The sequence below is a fragment of the Manacus vitellinus genome, unplaced genomic scaffold (genome assembly GCF_001715985.3).
Source record: "Manacus vitellinus isolate BGI_N305 unplaced genomic scaffold, ASM171598v3 scaffold_26_pilon, whole genome shotgun sequence".
In the NCBI taxonomy this organism is placed as follows: domain Eukaryota; kingdom Metazoa; phylum Chordata; class Aves; order Passeriformes; family Pipridae; genus Manacus; species Manacus vitellinus.
In genome coordinates this window covers 7,836,882-7,853,371 of record NW_021939960.1, presented here as the reverse complement: position 1 = coordinate 7,853,371, position 16,490 = coordinate 7,836,882, and the positions used below count along the sequence as shown (strand labels likewise).

The 16,490-nt window shown below is 58.9% G+C and overlaps 1 protein-coding gene across 1 annotated transcript; it reads right to left on the bottom strand.

The window, feature by feature from the left end:
• Nucleotides 1–492: 492 nt before the first annotated feature.
• RGS19 (regulator of G protein signaling 19) lies at nucleotides 493–5,507 on the bottom strand. The gene is made up of 5 exons (XM_008924351.2): nucleotides 5,400–5,507; nucleotides 5,100–5,236; nucleotides 3,087–3,161; nucleotides 1,841–2,075; nucleotides 493–1,272 (listed from the first exon to the last, which is right to left on the bottom strand). Exons 2-5 carry the CDS (start codon nucleotides 5,198–5,200, stop codon nucleotides 1,084–1,086), a joined length of 600 nt encoding a protein of 199 aa, XP_008922599.1. The 5' UTR covers nucleotides 5,201–5,236; nucleotides 5,400–5,507; the 3' UTR covers nucleotides 493–1,083.
• Nucleotides 5,508–16,490: the final 10,983 nt, after the last annotated feature.

The following is a 16,490-nucleotide window of genomic DNA, read 5'->3' as shown; positions in this document are numbered from 1 at the left end:
AAGGCAGGGACAGACATGTTTTAAGCCTGTATGCTGGGGCTCCAGTAAACCATTCCTTGGGCTGTACAAAAACACATGGATATTCTGTATCTTCCCTGTGACATTTCACATCCTGGGTGGAGCCCAGGTCACAAGCAGCTTCCAAAGGACCAGGGCAGATCCTTGGGCTTCTCCCCACTGGTGGGGCAGGTGTGGGCCAGCCATTCAGGGCTCCTGGTGCCTGTGAGTTCTGCAGGAGGGCAAACCACACCTGCACAGGTGTTTTCCCCATTTCTGAGGTCCCTGAACCAAGGGTGCAGGATGCTCTGGGTTTGGGGTGACAGCACGTGATGTCCTGGGGCTGGAGCAGTGCTGATCTGTGACAGGGACTGGTGGGGGAGGCAGCTGTAGGGTACCCCCTGCCCACCTGCTGAGCATATCCCCATGGTCTTTTCTGGCCCCTCAGAGCCCTGCCCTCTGCTCCATCCATACACCTCAGGAATACAGACAGGCTGCAGCACTGCCCCCCACCCCTTGGGCCACCTAAAACAGACCGAGTGATGTAAACCTGACAAGTTTTTATATGTACAGAGACACTTGTCAAACCCCCCTCCCGCCCCTCGAGTTCCCCAGTAAAAGCCAACCAAAAGAGCATTTAAAATTAAAAGTAAAAAAAAAAAACAAAACAAACCAAACAACAATTGACCTCCCCCCCCACCTCAAAAAAACCCCCAACTCAGTCCCCAGCTGGGTCTCAGGTGGGAAATGGGGATGTGCCGTGTCCCCGGGTGTGGTGGAGATGGGATAAAGTGACCTCTTCAAAACAGGGTGTGGGGGAAACCGGGTCCCGGGCGCTCTCCCGTGAGCTCCCCCAGCTCGCTCCGGCCAGCGGCGGGGACGGGGCAAGGGTTCAGTAGTATGAGCTGGCCCGGGCTGCGCCTCGGGGACAGTCCTGGAGCGTGGCCCAGACACCGGGGTGACAGTTCATAGGTAAAAAGCTAAAAACTTCGTGGGGGCCAGCAGGGAAGGTGGCGGAGGTGAGGAGGCACCAAGCCCCTCCAGCCACTCTGTCCCCATCAGTGTCCCCGTGGCCGGTGGGCGCCCTTAGGACTCCGAGGAGGAGTGGGAGACGCTCTGGAGCAGCGATTTGTATATGGCAGAGTTCAGGAAGCGGGGGTAGGAGTCTCTGTGCATCAGCGTGTAGATCTGGAGCTGTGCGTCGTCGAAGGTGTGCGAGGACGGCTCCTGCATCTTCCGGTTGATGACCTCCCGCACCCGCGAGTCCAGGCTCACCTGGGCGGCAGGGAGAGAAACTGGGGGCTGGAGGAAACCCAAGGACAAGCCCCCAGCCCCAGCACCCACCCCTGCACCAGCTCTCATGGGAAATTGAGTATCAATACAGCACTGTGGCCAGATGTGGGAAGACCATGGTGTGCTCAATCCTGGATGATATTGGCACCAAACCAGGGTGGTTTAGGGAGGGTTGCAGGGAGGAGCAGGGAGCTCTCTGGGTCTCCTGCCGTGTCCCCCAGCTGGGCACAAGGAGGCGGGTGTGGGTGCTCCTGCCCTGGGTGCTCCCACTCCGGCGATGCCGCAGGCCGGGATGCAGCATCTCCTCGGCCCGATGGTGCCCTCGTGAGGTCTCGGACCCGCAGCACAACCTGGCCCGTGATCCCACGGCCGGCTGCGTCCTGAGGATTTTGCGGGGCCAGGGCTCCTCTCCCTACCGCTGTTACCCTGCCAAACTCACCCCCAAACTGTCACAGGGCTGTGGTGAGAGCTGGGACAGAGCCCTCTCCATAAGAATCCTCCCCAGCCTCATTTTAGCCCGAGCCACCCCCTCAGGGGCTCTGCCTCATACCTCCTTGGGAGAGAGGATGGAGATGTAGTCCTCGTAGATCATCCTGGCCTTCTCGTCGATGGTGTGCTTGTTGCACTCGGTTTTGAGCTCCTCACAGGCCAGCCAGAAGAGCATGTTCTCCTCGCTGTACTCAGTCCGCAAAAACTCCCGGAAGACGTTGCGCCCCGCCGGGCTCTTCATCAGCTTGTCGAAGGACTGTGCCCAGCCCTGCACCTCCTCTGGTGTGGGTTTGGCACTGACAGATCCAGGGGAAGGCAAGGACACAGCGTTACAGCCGGCCAGGGAGGGCTGCATGCTCCCCTCTGTGTCCCTCCTGCTCATCCCTGGCCCCATCCCCGAGGGACTGTGCCCAAACACATCCCCGTGCTCATGCAGAGGCCATTCCTGCTCAGCCTCTGGTGTTACAGAGCTTTCAGAGGTCTCTCCTGGGGTCTCTCCCGGCTCTGCTCTGCTGGGCTGGACTGTAGCCTTGCCTTTGGCTGGATTTCCCAAACTGAGACATATTGTGGTGCTGGCTTTGCACAAATCCCAAAGGTAGCAGAAGCCCTTCCTTAGCAGAGAGGCAGCTCTGAGCCAATAGGGACTGACATAGGCCCATCAGCCCTCTCAGCTGAGGAAGGAGGGAGGCTGCTCCCCAGCAAATACTCATCACCTGCTCAAGCAGGGCAGGTGCAATCATTATCCATGGATAATTACCAAGTCTGACCCTAAGCTGGCTGTGCCAGGCACTGCACAGAGCACCCATGGCTAGGCTGGGTGAAAGGGAGTCACACTTGTCCCTCAGGGAGTGGGTACTCCATGCTGAACATTCCTGGAGTGGGGGGCTGGCCCATCCTGCTCCTCCCTGAGTGTAAATCCACTGTGTCCCACAGTACACAGACACTGCTGCTGCCTCCGCTTCAGTGCTGAACATACCAGGAATGGCCTGTCCCCTCCTCTCCCCATGGCTGCAAGATGCTCTTGGCAGCAGGTCTAAAGGGCAGGATGAGACCTGAAACCTGCTGAGGTTTTCCTGTGCCTCAGTTTTCCTTTGCAAGGGGCCCAAGGGCAGAACTGCAGCAGGCTGCAGCCTGTGGCTTCGGGCTCCCTGTTTCTTGGTGGGAACTGGGGACACATCATCAGGAACCCCTGCCCCTCCTCCTCATGCATACCCCAGGGTTGGGTGCCACGGAGGGTGGCAGAAGGGATGGTGCCATGCTGTACCATGCCATGTTGCTCCCCCCCACGGCACTACCCCTGCACTCACCATGCTTCACAGTTAGGGATGGGCTCCAGTTTGGTCTCCCGGGATGCCCTCCATGCTCGCTCCCGGTCCTCGTTCCTAACGGGGAGACAGAAAGGTAGTCAGGGGCATTGGGGACACTCACAGACCCCCACCTTGACCCCTGTGGGGTCCTCTGTGGGCACAAGCATCCCCCACCCATCCCCTCCCCTCACCCGCTGCCCCGGTGCCACCCTCGTGCAGTTTTGCTGTCACCATGAGAGGGTGTCCCTGTGCTCCGGCACTGCCGCGGTCCCGCTCCCGCTCCAGCGCCCGGGCCATGTGCCAGGGCTGTGTGCCAGGGATGTGTGCCAGGACCGAGCCGAGCTGGAGTGGCCGCAGCAGCCGGCAGAGGTCAGTGCTGGATCAGCCCACGGCAAAGGTGTCGTGAACTGTCACACCAATAAATAAACAAGGGTTTATTGGTGACACCCCAGCACCGGTTCAGCCTGGAGGCAGATAGTGGGATGGAGGTGCTGGGGCTGGGGGATGCCAGTGTCCCCTGTCCCCCATGCCCCTAACCCCCAGGGGGCTGGTGGCACAAGCAGAGAGCGGCCATCAGCCAACTTCCCTTGGGCCCTTGAATTTTGGCGCCCGGCGCTGACCACAGCCCTTCCTGCTTGCGACACCGTCCCTCGCTGCTCGCACAGGACTGACTGTGCAAACCTCTGCCCCAGCGTGGGTGGCTGGGGTGGGTGAAGCTGCAGGCATGTCCCTGCCTGTGCCACCCCCAGGGCTCGCTGCCTGCTGTGCCTGAGCCCCAGTGTGGCTGCCACCCGGCACTGCTTGCTCTGGAAATGGGACACAGGAGGGATATCTGCCACCTCCCTGGGATTCTGTCCCACCTCTGCTCACGGGCTCTTGCAGAGATGGATGAGAGACACAGGGAAGGGACACTGCCCATGGCCGAATGCCACTGAGCCCAGGGCAGCGTCCAGGAAGGAGATGCACAGTGCTCAGCTCCAGGGTTTGTTGCTCACAGCTCTCAATGGCCACAAAGCCCAAAAGTGCTGCAAAGCCCAGAACCATCAGCAATCTCTAAGCAAGCAGATGCTGAGGATGAAAAGCAGATGGGCTCTCCAAAATCTGGGCTATCCAGAGAATAAGGAGCTGTGGATCCTCAGTGAGGACAGGAGATGCAGCTGGAGGCAAGCAGCTGGTTACATCCTTGGCTTTGGGTAGTGCTGGAAGGGCAGGGCCAGATGCTGCACCTGCTGCTCCAAGGTAGAGCTTTCCAGAGGGCTCACATGGACTAGGGCCATCCCTCCCTGGAGACCACCAGTGCAGCACCATGGGGTCCCACTGCTGCTTTCTGCTCTATGTATTCTAAAAGATTTGGCTGATGGACAGGAGTCATGGTGCACTCAGGCTCAGCTCAGGCTCACTGGGCTCTGTGCCGGCGAGAGCCCCACGCCACGGTTCCACTGATACCCATGTGCATCAGGGCACCTGGAGTTTATACCTGTCTAACCACATGCCTGTTCTGCTCTCGACTCCCAACCTAATGAGCACACAAGTGGTCTGGAGGCTCAACTCAGCGAGTGGGGATGGCTCTGTCCCAGCTACCCTCCTGCACCCACTGCCCGTGGCGTGGGTACTACAGTTGCACCACAGGACTGCAGAAATCCCAGTGGTGGGGGCTGCTGTGGGACCCCATCTCCCTCAGACCTGGTCGCCTGCTTGGGGAGCAGCCACGTCCAAGCACTTGTTGCTGCACAAAGCACAGAGAAGCAGCAACACAGGTGCAACCCCTGCATCCCTGGAAATGTTCAAGGCCAGGTTGGACAGGGACTGGAACAACCTGGTCCAGTGGAAGGTGTCCCTGCTCATGGAACAGAGTTGGAACTGGATGATCTTTAAGATCCCCTCCAACCCAAGCCTTGCTGTGGTTCTGTGATCACCCCTGCCTATGGGACCCTTGAACTAAGGATGACGTGGTGGGTGGGTGATGCTCACTGTCCCGCAGGAGCCTGGGCTGGGGTGGGCAGTGGGACGTACCATGAGCAGCTGCAGCAGCAGCACCAGCAGAAGCAGCAGGCGTTGGGGCGGTGGTTGCTGGCGGGTTGCACCGTTGTCGGAGAAGTCTCATGTCGGGACATCGGAAGGGGTGTCTCTGCGGACGCGGGTCCTGCGTACTGGAAGGCGGGAGGGCAGGGAGCAGGTGAGTGAGCTGTCCACAGTCAGCCCCCACCACGTGCAAGCACACAGAGGTACATGGGGCACCCCTGTGCAGTGACTTGCTTTGATTCAGTTTTGGCTCCCGCTCGCCACCCCGGCCCCGGGTCAGTCACCCCTCACCTGCGTCCCAGCCTCATACACGGTGGACGGGGTTGGGTCGTGCTCCAGGGGCTGTTGTGCCGCTCTCTGCTCCTCCCAGCCTGTGGGTGAGCCGTGCTGAGACCCCCCGGCTAATGTCCCTGCCGCCTCCTGGATGGAGCCTGTGGGGAGAGGAACCACGTTACTTCAGTGGAACCCCCCAGCTTCGAGTGCTCAGGGGGCTGCTCCGTGCCAAGGAAAGCCCTGGGAAGGTGGCGAGCTAGGGCAGGGCAGCAGACAAAGCACCAGAAAAGGAAGTGAGAAGGAAAGTAGAAGAGGAAACACATCGGGAGATGCTTTGCGAGACCCCTGCCCTGCCCGGGATCCCCTCCCATGCTTTAGGGATGCTGTGGGGCTTGCTGCAGGCAGGAGAGGGGCTGGGCAGGGTGTGGAGCTCAGTGCTGGCCTTGCACATCCCTGGCCATACCCTGCACTGCGGGGAAGCGTGGCTGGACCCCCCGGTGCCTTCAGGCACGGGATGGGGAAGTCGGAGCTGCTCCACGGCATCATGTGAGTGGAAGGAAATGGGGTGGTGGTGGGGAGTTTTCACAGCTCCCAGTGCTAAACCAAACCTTATCCTATGACCCCTGCCTGCACCGCTGGCTCAGCCTGGAGCAGGGATGCTCCTGGGTAGGAGCGATGCTGAGTGCTGGGCTCAGCACCCACCTCTGTGTGGGCAGGGGTGAGGACACAGACACAGCTGGCTCTGCCTCCCTGTGCCCTGCCAAGGGTGATGGGCAGCAATCACAGTCCTTCCCCCGTCAGAAGGAAGGAATGGGAGCAGTGGCAGCAGGCAGGCAGAGCCCCTGGACATCTCAGCCTCAGCATCCCCACTTTGAGCTGTCCCAGGTCTCATCACCTCAGGTCTGAGTCCTGCTGTGGACTCAGCAAGGGAACAGAGCCAGGGTGTGGGTCCCAGCTGGGACCCAGAACAGAGCTGTCCCCAGAACACCCACTGAGCCCTGGCAGTGTAGTCCCTGCTGTCCCAGCATGGCCATCACCCAGCAGCACTCTCCCGGGTCCTCGCAAACCCTCCTGCTGTCCCAGTGCTCCTGCAGGAACGAAAAAGGAGAGAGTCTGTGTTTCACTCCCAACTGTCCCTATTTATAGCCCTGAGTGCGGGCAGGATGGCTGTGACCTTGTCGCCCAGTTCAGCAGCAACTCTGCTCCCTCTCACACTCTGCTGCCCTCAGGTCCATTTAACTCCCCACTTTTCCCCTTTCCTTTGTTCCCCCTGGCCTGACCATCTTGTTCTCCTGGCACCCCTCTTCCTGCTGCCCACCCACATCCCACTGCTCACCCCATGGCAGCTGGCACTGCCGGGGGCTGTGGCACCAATGACAGCAACTGGTGTCGAGACTGTGGGAATGGGGAGAGCAGGAGGAAACCCTGAAGGCTGGGGAAACCCTGCTCCTTCCCAGCCCACCCTGGCTCTGCCACAACCCTTGGGTGTGGAATGGGTGGACTGGGGGTGACTGAGGGACAGGCTGTGGCTTTGCTCTGGGGGGACTCCCAGGTTCTTCGCTTCACTCCTTGGCTGGAGCTGACCTGCAGGGGGCTGAGCCAACACACCCTGGAGAGGCAGCAGGATGGGGTGGCGTTCCTCCATATGGAGTCTCCCCTCCCCATGCTGTAGGGTGCACTCAGCACCCGTCCAGGAGCAGGATAAGTCCATCCCGGACGCCGTGGCACACACCCAGGGCCATCTCGACTGCGTGGGCTGTGCCACAGGGAACAGGGAGAAGGGAGCTGTGGGGCTACAAAGGAACTCTGGCCCATGGCACTGAGAGGCAATGTTGGTGTGATCCTTGTTGGCACCGAAAGGCAACACCAGCACATCTGGATTGGCACCAAAGGGCAATGCCAGCACATTCTGAGTGGCACTGAAGGGCACTGGCATTATGCTCCGGATTTGCAGGAATGGTTTCCCAGCACTGTCTGTGCACCCCTTGACAGTCCCAACACACCCCACCTCACCATGCTGGCAAGGGCTGTATGCCAGGGGGTTGTTACCAGCTGCCCCAGTGCCAGGCACCATCGTGGGGCTGCTGAGGCCAGCAGATAGGGAAGTCCTGGCGGGTGGTGGAGCCTGTGAATGCTGGAGGGAAGGTGAGGGCATGCGCACGAGGCTGCAAAAAGAGGAAGGATGACAAGAAGGGGACTGTTTCCCCACAGGGAGAAGAAGGGACGCCCCAAAAGCCGCCCTCGCTGAGCTCCCCCATGAGCCTGGGAGTCCTGGTTTCCCTGGGCTGTGCCAGCTCATGTGCCTGGGACATGCCCATGAGTCTGGCACCACACCGTCCTCTCGCCAAATGCAGATGGGACCCCACCACACAATCAGACAAGACGAACGCTCCCCAAAATCGCTATTAAAGGGAAACCTCCCCTTCCACCTGGCCTTGCCAAGGTGCTGGGACACCTCTGTCCCATGCACTTACACACGAAGTGCCCTGTGCCCTGCTCATCCCAGGCAAAGCATACGCCAAAATCACCCTGTGCCAGCTGCAGTGGGAGCCGTGGCATCGTGGTGCCCAGGCAGGCCACATCAAAGTGATGGCAAATACTGGCCTTGGGGATGATACTTCTTCATCCACCCCACATTCCCCAAGCACCCTGGCCAGGGATGAAGCCCTCAGCAGTGTTTCATCCTCCTCCAGCCACCCCCACCTCTGCAGTGCGAGGCACAAACCAGTGCCCACCCAGGTGCAGAGGCACCCCCAGCACAGCCTGCACTGACCCCTGTGCACCCCCCAACCCTGTGCTGGGAGGGCAGGCAGTGTGGGGGGACCTGCTGTGCCGTGTCCGTACCTGCAGCCTGGCCATCACGTGGTGGTGGCGGGTGCCAGCCGGGGTGACCCCGGCCAGCTCAGGGGGTGTGTGGCATCGCCAGGAGCGCCGGGTCTGCGGGCAGGGAGGGGGGGGAGAAAAGAAGAGAGAAAGAGAAAAGAAAAGCGGCCGAACACATCCTCTCACAGGAAAGGGAGTGGTAAGGGAAGTGGCAAACTCAACTGTAGAGTTCAGGCCTTTTTTGGGAAAGCCCCGGCCCAGCCCGGCTGCTCTCCTTGCTGCTCCATCACAGGGCCAGCTGCCCTGACGGGGTAGGAGTGGGGCACAGCAGGTCCCACCAGTGGCCGAGCCAGCTCAGCCTCTTGCTTCCAGGTCAGCCTCCTGCTTCCCAGCCCTTGGATGGATCTGGCAGCTGCCACAGGCACGAGGGCATGAGAGCTCCCCAGTCAGGACTGGCACTGACAGTGGCATCTCAGAGATAACCCGGGCATGCTGGTGCTGGAACAACCCCATGACCAAGGAAGCAGCTCTGCCAAGGAGTGACAGGCAGGATATGTCCCCAGGGTGGATATGGGCTGGTTCTTGGTGACCAGCCGAGACCACTTCAAAGTGATGGCACTTCCCACCGGTGTCCCCGGTGTCTCTGGCGCTGCCCGTGGGGCACAGACACGGGCAGCAAGGTGGGCAGTGAGGGAAAGGGCCTGTGCCTGAGGGTGGGCTGAGTCAGAGTGGCCGGGGGTGCCTCCTCGCAGCATTGTCCATGTGAGGTGGGATGTGCCAGCCTGCCGCACAGAGTGCAGCCCTGCTCCCTCCGCCAAGAGTGACTCACAAACAAAGTTGTTTGGTTTTTTTCCTCTTCAGGAAAAAAACCAAACAGAAGAGAGAGAAATCAGATGCCCAACCTCCGTTTTCTTGATTAAATTCACCCTCAGCATTGCTGTGGGCGGAGGAGGCTCCAGCCCCAGCACACACCAGCGACCAACACGCCTTGTGGTCTCTGCTGGCGGCTGCCCCTCACTCGCCGCGGTCTCACCAGAGGAAGGGGTATGATGGCACCTCCCACATACTCCCCTGGGGCTGTGGCATGTGCCCATTATCAGCTCTCCCAGTGCTCTGTTAGGCTCAGCTGCTTCCCTCACCTTCCCCAGGACTCGGGCTGTTATCACCTCTCTTCCTAAGTCTGCGAGCACTGGCACCCAAAATCCAAGGTGGCTGTGCTGCCGTTGTCCCCACCTGGATGTTTCCATCCAGATGGGATGGAAAAAAGGTCACCCTCTGCTTCGGCAGCTCCTTCCTCTGCCACCACCTCTCGCCCTTACTGCTGCCCACCTGATGCTCCAGGGGCTCATCTGGGCTTTGTTTCTCAGGGCACCTGAACCTCATTTATTTTCCAGATGTTTTTCCAGGATTCTGTTTGCTGCTGCCAGAATGCAGCCACGCTCCCATGGGGAAGCCCCTGGCACCCCCAGCTCACTGGTACCAAGGGTATTTTTGTTCTTTGGTCGCCTCTGGCCATTCCCCAACCCAGGAGGGGACCTTCCCCTCATATTTTATGGGTCAAAACTGGGATGGCAGCTTTGCTGCTCATCACAGACCTCCACAGGGATCATTTGGGTGGGGGTGATGTACAAACCCCTGGTGCCAGAAGAGACACCATCCCAGGCCAAGTCCCTGTCACAGGCCAGTGATGCCTCAGTGGGAAGCAATGCCAGATCCAGCCCCTCTCCATGCCTCAGAGGAGCTGCAAACACCCATCACCTGCGAGACCGGCCACGCTGGATCAGCGCGAGGAGAGCTTGGCCTCCCCAGCCGCCTGCGCGCCGCTGGATTCTCCAGTGTCTAATAAGGGCTCAGCCCAGCCTGCAGCTTCCCCACCCCCTCCCTGGCGTTCTCCCAGGAGGTCCCAGCACCTCTGATCTCTGCCAAATTTGGCTGAAACCGGCCACCGAGTAACAAGTAGAGGCGAGGCAGCCCAGCAGGCAGCCAGGCTGGGTGACAGGGGGCTGGGACCTCCCAGGACCCTTCTGCTGGGGTTACCCCTGGGGTAACCACTGAAGCACCACTGCCGAGCCCCACAGCTGCCTCCCGCCCCCGCAGCCTGTCCCAGCCACCTGCCAGCAGCACAGGAAGTTTTAGGAGTTATTTTTAGATCTAGTTTTCAACCCCCCCCTTTAGCAATCTACTAGAAAAAGATTAAAGAGGTTGAGGGCTTGAGCCCCCTGGCTCTGCAGGATGGGGCTGGGCTGACCCCAATACTACCAGTATGGAAGTGCCAGCCATCCCAACAGTGGCTGGGTGGGCTCCCCGGGTCCCACTGGGATGAGGGGGTGGGTGATGCTCATGTGGCTGCACCCTGCCATGTCCTCACTGCCCTGCGAGCGCGTGGCACTGCTAACGCCGCAGATGTGCCCGCGCACGGGGTGGAGGTGGCGGCAGCCAGGGGATGCCTTCAGAGAGATCATCTGCCCTGCAGTGATTTTTCTGCCATTCTCAGAGACTGGGGAGGCAAGTCCTGCCAATTGGAACTGTGAGATGCTGCAGTGTGTCCCAACACTGGTCCTTTGCACCCTGAGGTCTGACTGCTCCATGGGCACCTCTCCTGCCAGGATGAGGGCGATGCCGGGGTCCTTCTCCAGACCAGCCATCTCCTCTGCTCCCAGTGTATTTCTGCTCAAGCATCCTCCAAGACAAATCCCACCACGAACCCTCCAAAAAGGACCACATGAGCCTCTCCAGCACCTGCTGGGAAGAGGAGAACAGACCCGTGGCTCTGTCCTGGCACAGCAGTTGCTGGGTGGCACAATGAGCACAGTGCTGCCAGCACCCGCCCCCCGACCCCAACTTTGGCACTGAAACAGAGTTGATTATTTTATAGCATAAAAATAGCATCTGTCCCAATCAGCTGGATGGTTTAATAAGGCAAGCCTGCAAGCCCTGACAACTATGTTTCTATTAGTAGAGGTATTGTGGCATTAAGGCAGACGCCTGTTCTACCTTCGGAAATGATCCATGGGAAAGGAGAAATCAGTGATCAATACTCAGCAGGGGCTAAACAGTCTGGATGAAGCCTGGTGGCTGATGGGAGGGAAGAGGAGAGGAGAGGGAGGGATATAGCATTAGCACAGCCAGGGTGAGAGCCAAGATGGGTGGGTAGTGGGGTGTTCTCTGTCCATGGGGTGCTGCCAGACCAGGACCTGCCTGTTCCTCTCCCAGCACATGCCAGTGTGGGCAGCATCACGACCCCCTGGGACCATGGGACAGCGATAATCTGGGGGATGAGGGTGCTAGGAGGGGTGCTAGGATGACTGAGGATAAGATGAGGAATTGCACCTTTCGAGGAAACGAGGAACCACATGGAGAATCAAGGTGGGATTGGGATGAAAAAGAGGGACACAGGGAAATGCTGAATCAAAGGGCTCACTTACCATGGCTCCCAGACCTCTCAATGCAACTGATTTTCCCCCCAAGCCCCGGCACGAGACCAAACTCTGCCGGCTGCATCCGGAGCCCTGCATGGGAGGCACCATCTGGGCACGAGGTGGCTTGGGAGCGTGTGCTGGCACAGGCAGGAGGTGGGTCTGACCACACCAAGGACAGGTCTGGCCCTGCTCTCCAGCCACGCTCCCTGCCCAAAGCGTGGCCCTGCGTGGCATTGATGTGGTCAGGGCAGGGCTGAGCCCAGCAGCTGGCTCAACCAGCAGTGGGACCGGCCAGGCCGGGGCCACACCAGCAGGACAGCTGAGGACAAGGGGGAGCATCTCCCAAATGCTGCACCCCAGGGCATTTGCCCACCATAGTTTATTCACCTGGGCAGCTGTGGGTGCTGCTGCCTTCTGAGGTCTGGCTTCAGGCAGATGTCACTCCTCGCTGGTGAGTGCCAAGGCCCAGCCCCAGTGCCACCACAGGTCCCTGGACCAGAGCTGGCAGAGCTGAGCTTTCACTTGCACCAGTAAAACTTCCTCCCACATCAGACTTTGGTCCTATGTTAAAACAGTGAGGGACTGCAGAATGAGACCATCCTGCAGGCAAATACCCAGGGCAATGGGGATCTGGTGACCTGACACCCTGTCCAAGTTCTGGAGTATCCCAAGGGTCACAAGTGATCCCTGTGCTGTGGTCACAGTGCCAGGACAGCAGCTGAGCTCTGCCCTGCCCCGGCTGTGAGAAGGAACAGGAAGCACTGTGAGCAATTTGTGCCCTCTGAGACCGGCTGCCCCAGTTCTTTAAACCCCAACCAAAGGGGAAGAATGATGGCAGGGCTCAGCTCCGTCAGCCTGGGGAGGAGCTGGCAGAGTGGGGAGGAAGGAAGCACTGTCACCCTGTGTGGCCCCATGTCACAGAGGTGGCCCCTTGCCCTGGGGCAGTGCCAGGCAGTGCAGCTGTTGCATCCCACTGCTGGCAGACAGAGCTGCAGAAAATGGCTGGAGTGTAAGACCCTGGCCATGGTGGATGCCCATTGCAGGCATTCTGGGCTCAGATGGAAGGAATGGGCCTTGCAGGGAATGCCAGTGAGAGATGCCCTTCCCTAAGCCCTGGGGATGCTGCAGGGCTCGAGTACAGTCAGAGGACATGCACTTCTATCACAGCAATACATTTCCTTGGCCCCAAATCCCCTTTGCCAGCTCTCTCCTCATGGGGAAACCCACACCAGGTGCTCAGGCAGCATCTTTCCTTGTTTTTTGTCATCTTTTCCAGGTTGGCGTGAAGCTTTCCTTTCCTTTTCCGGGACTCCTGCCTGCTAATGCCAATATGTACCTGTTTGCTCTCCTTCTGCCCTTTGCCCTGAAACGCTGCTTGGGCATTCACCTTCTGCCAGAGGAAACTACAGCCCTGGCTGGGTTCAAGCCTGCAGAAGGGGAGGGGGAACTGGCAAACCCAAGAGCTCACCCCAAACCCCTTTGCTGACCCTTTCTAGACAGAACCAGCAGTACCTCCAGCTTTGGGAGTGGGCTGCCAGTGCACCCACAGCCTGTCCCCTGCACCCACAGCCATGGCCATGCACAGGGATGCTGGGGGCTCTGCTCTGCCTGTGCCCATCCTGTTGTTGCCTGAGCCTCTACAGTGTTTCTGCCTTCAGAGCAGGCAAGTGCTGACAAGCGAGTCTGGAGTGTGGCAAACCTGGGCCCCCAAACTCAGCAGGTCTCCACAGCTGGAGTTAAGAGCCCTCAAAAGGTCAAACGAGGCTGTTTCCAAGTGGTTAGAGAACTGGAAGGGTGGCTTGTTCTAAAACTCGACCATACATTTTCCTGCTGTCAGGAAACCCCCTTTTTTCCATGTCTAAGATGAATGGTAAAGCTGAACCCCAAAGGACTTTGTTGTTGTTTTCATTGCTGCTCCACCCTCCCCCTGGTTAAATCTTTGCTTCCACGGAATGGCCATGGGCAGGAGGTTTTGCAGGATGGGTGAGTGGCAGAGTTGCTCTCCACCTCTCCTGGTACGCTCACCTGGGATGGCTGAGGTCCCACAGACCCAGAGGAGCTGATGGGGTGGGCTGGGACATCACCCTCCATGCCCACTACAGTGGCAGGGGAGGGGGAAAAATCACAGGCGGGAGGTTTTGTTACTGTTCCCCCTTGAAGAAGGAACCCAGTGGATTTCCAGCCAAAAATAACAGAAATAACATAATTCTCCATGCTCCCAGGGAGTGCTTTCGCAGAAGGGTGAAAGGTCGATCAGAACTCCAGGGTTGCTGCCTTGTTTTACACGGCACTCAGGATTCAGATGGAGCCAGGATTCTGCCTTCACTGCAGTTTTACCCCAAAGCTACCAGTTCCTGTGTCCCCAGGTCCCAGCAGCTCCTGGGCAGGCTGGGGAGCACCACAGGGAACTCACCCCATGGCTCGTGGACCAGCACAGCCAACGGCTCCTACAGAGCATGCACAGCTGGATTCGAGATGTTCTATCCCAGTGAAAAGTTATGGATGTCCTCAAACCTGTGGGTGCTGAGGGGAGAGCCAGCCAGTGGAGCTTTTGGAGTTACCATCACACTGTTGGATGGCCAGTGAGGATTTGGGACTTTCTGCAGGTCACCCTCCCTGTGCTACATGGGGCAAGCAGCTGGGGAAGTAAATGGGCTGGCTGAGCCCAGCACTGATGGAATGAGCTGAAGGAGGCTCGTGTGGGGCTGGAGCAGGACGGTGTGAATAGGGAGATGCCTGTGGGGCTGGGTGCCTGTTCCCTGAGCTGCCGGAGCAGGGGCAGTGACAGCACTGCAGAGCTGCTTCCCAGTCTGTGACAGGGTGGTTGGAGTCCCTGCAAGTTCAGTTCCTTCCCTTCTCACACCACAGAAAATGTCAGACACTCTTCCCCTATCCTGTACTCCCCACAGGCAAAACCCATGTTGTAACATGTTGGGGGATGCAAATGACAACCGAAAAGGTCCAAGATCTTTTCCTCTCCCCAGAATAGGAGATAGCTATGAAATCATGCATATGAACAACTGGCTTTGGATCTCCCCCTCTCTGAACAGCTTCTGTAAAGGAAATGCAGAGAGATGCACAGATGAATAAGGGACTGAGCAATAGGAAGTCTCGGTGAAGGCCGTGGGCACTGGATCACCCAGAATCTGCTGTTATTCCAGTCAAGAGCCCAGCATGCCGAACCCTGAGAGCGTGTGGCATGCCAGCAGTGATGCCTGCTGGCCTTGCTCTGCCCTGGCCACTCTGGTTTTTTTGGAGTACTCAGGCATGACCAGGGAGGTGGTGCAGGAACCGATCCAAGGAGCAGAAGGAGCTGGAGGGGAAAGGCAGGGTGGCCTGTAGGATGGCTCAGGAGCAGCGCCAGCACCAAGCGTGGCTCTTATCTCCCCTTCAGCTGACTTTCCAAAATTATTTTATCCAGAGGATAAACATTTGGAAAAAAAAGAGGAAAAGCCACGCCAGCTCTAGCTGACACTCCGCAGAGGTTGAGGAGTGGTGGTTGCTTTGCCACTCTGGACCTGTTGCTCACAAGGAAGAGCCCTGAGCACTGAGCTCATCCACCCCCCTCATGCCAGCTCAGCTGAAACTTGATGCTGGAGCCCAAGTCCAGCCTAAAAGTGAGACTAGAACAAAAGCTCAGCAAAGATGGGAGAGGATGCACTTCCAGAGGTGGCTGAGATGTGCTGCTCCAGCACCTTGGGCAGACACAGCACTAACTACCCTACCAAGGTATTTTTCTCCCTTACCTTCTCTGGGTTTGAGTTGAATTATCCAATTATCTGCCTTCGGTTCCTTCTTTTTTTTAATAATAATATCAAGATGGGCCCACACCCTGATTGAGTTATATTCCTGTCACTAAACTCCTGCTTCTCCACTATAATTCTACGAGGTGGAGTTTGTTTAATTGCTGAAGAACACGACTGTATTTTGATTAGCGGCTTGAGTCATTTGTGGGGAAGGGCTGACGCGGAGCAGCTAAAATCCTTGTAGGGAAATCTGATGTGGCGCTCTCCCTTGGGAGATACTCTGAAATATGTGCCCACTGGGGCGACCCGTTTTCCCAAAGAAAACCACATCCAACAGGCCAGCAAGCGCCACGGCTTCACTCATCCAGCGTGACACAGGATGAGTGTCTCTATTGACGGGGATGGAGACGCATCCAGAGGGGAATGAACTCCCCTCGCAGCAGGGGAATCCCTCCCACTCACTTAACACTTTTTGTTTAGTTTCTTAAATAAGGCCATGGATCTGTGCCAGAGCAGCCTCATGGAAGCAGCGGGGAGAGGGAGCTTCCCGAGGGAACCTCTCCGTGCCCAGGGATGCACACACAGCGATCCACAGGCAGAGCAGCTCCGGTGGCTGTGCCTGGACCTCTCCATCCCTCGGCCCCGGGAACACGACGCCAAGTCGTGGCATCCCGCGATGCTGCCCACGTGATGGGCTCGTGTTGGGCGATGGTTGCATGTCACGCCCCTGTGGGGGACAGCTGTGTCCCGGGAACCACCGAGGCGGGTCCCTCTGGCCAACTCTTGGCTGCGCTGCTGCTGGAGGACACTGTGGGGACCAGAGCTCACGGCTGCCCTGACCTCAGCCAACCTCTCCGAGCCCCGGTGCTCCCAGAGCCCCGGAGGGCCAGGTCAGGGCTCCCCATCGCCCTGACGAGGCTCAGCAACCTCTGCATGGGCGCACAGGGAGCTGCACGGGCAGGGAGCCTGCCTGGCCATCCCTGCGTGGATGCTCCGGCGCCGCCCCGGCACCCACCTGTGGGTGCAGGAGAGCCGGGGAGGCCCCCGGGGGGGGATCCTCCCTGCAACCTCCGCCCCCGGGCTGGGCAAACCCCGGTGCAGCCGGCCCTGCGGCTGGAGGG

Excerpts from the sequence above, each read along its gene's own strand:
- RGS19 (XM_008924351.2), bottom strand. The coding sequence starts at position 5,200 with ATGTCCCGACATGAGACTTCTCCGACAACGGTGCAACCCGCCAGCAAC. Across the intron at positions 3,162-5,099 it reads TGCTGCTGCAGCTGCTCATG|GAACGAGGACCGGGAGCGAG; the intron begins GTACGTCCCACT and ends TCTCCCCGTTAG. Across the intron at positions 1,273-1,840 it reads CCATCCTCTCTCCCAAGGAG|GTGAGCCTGGACTCGCGGGT; the intron begins GTATGAGGCAGA and ends CCTGCCGCCCAG.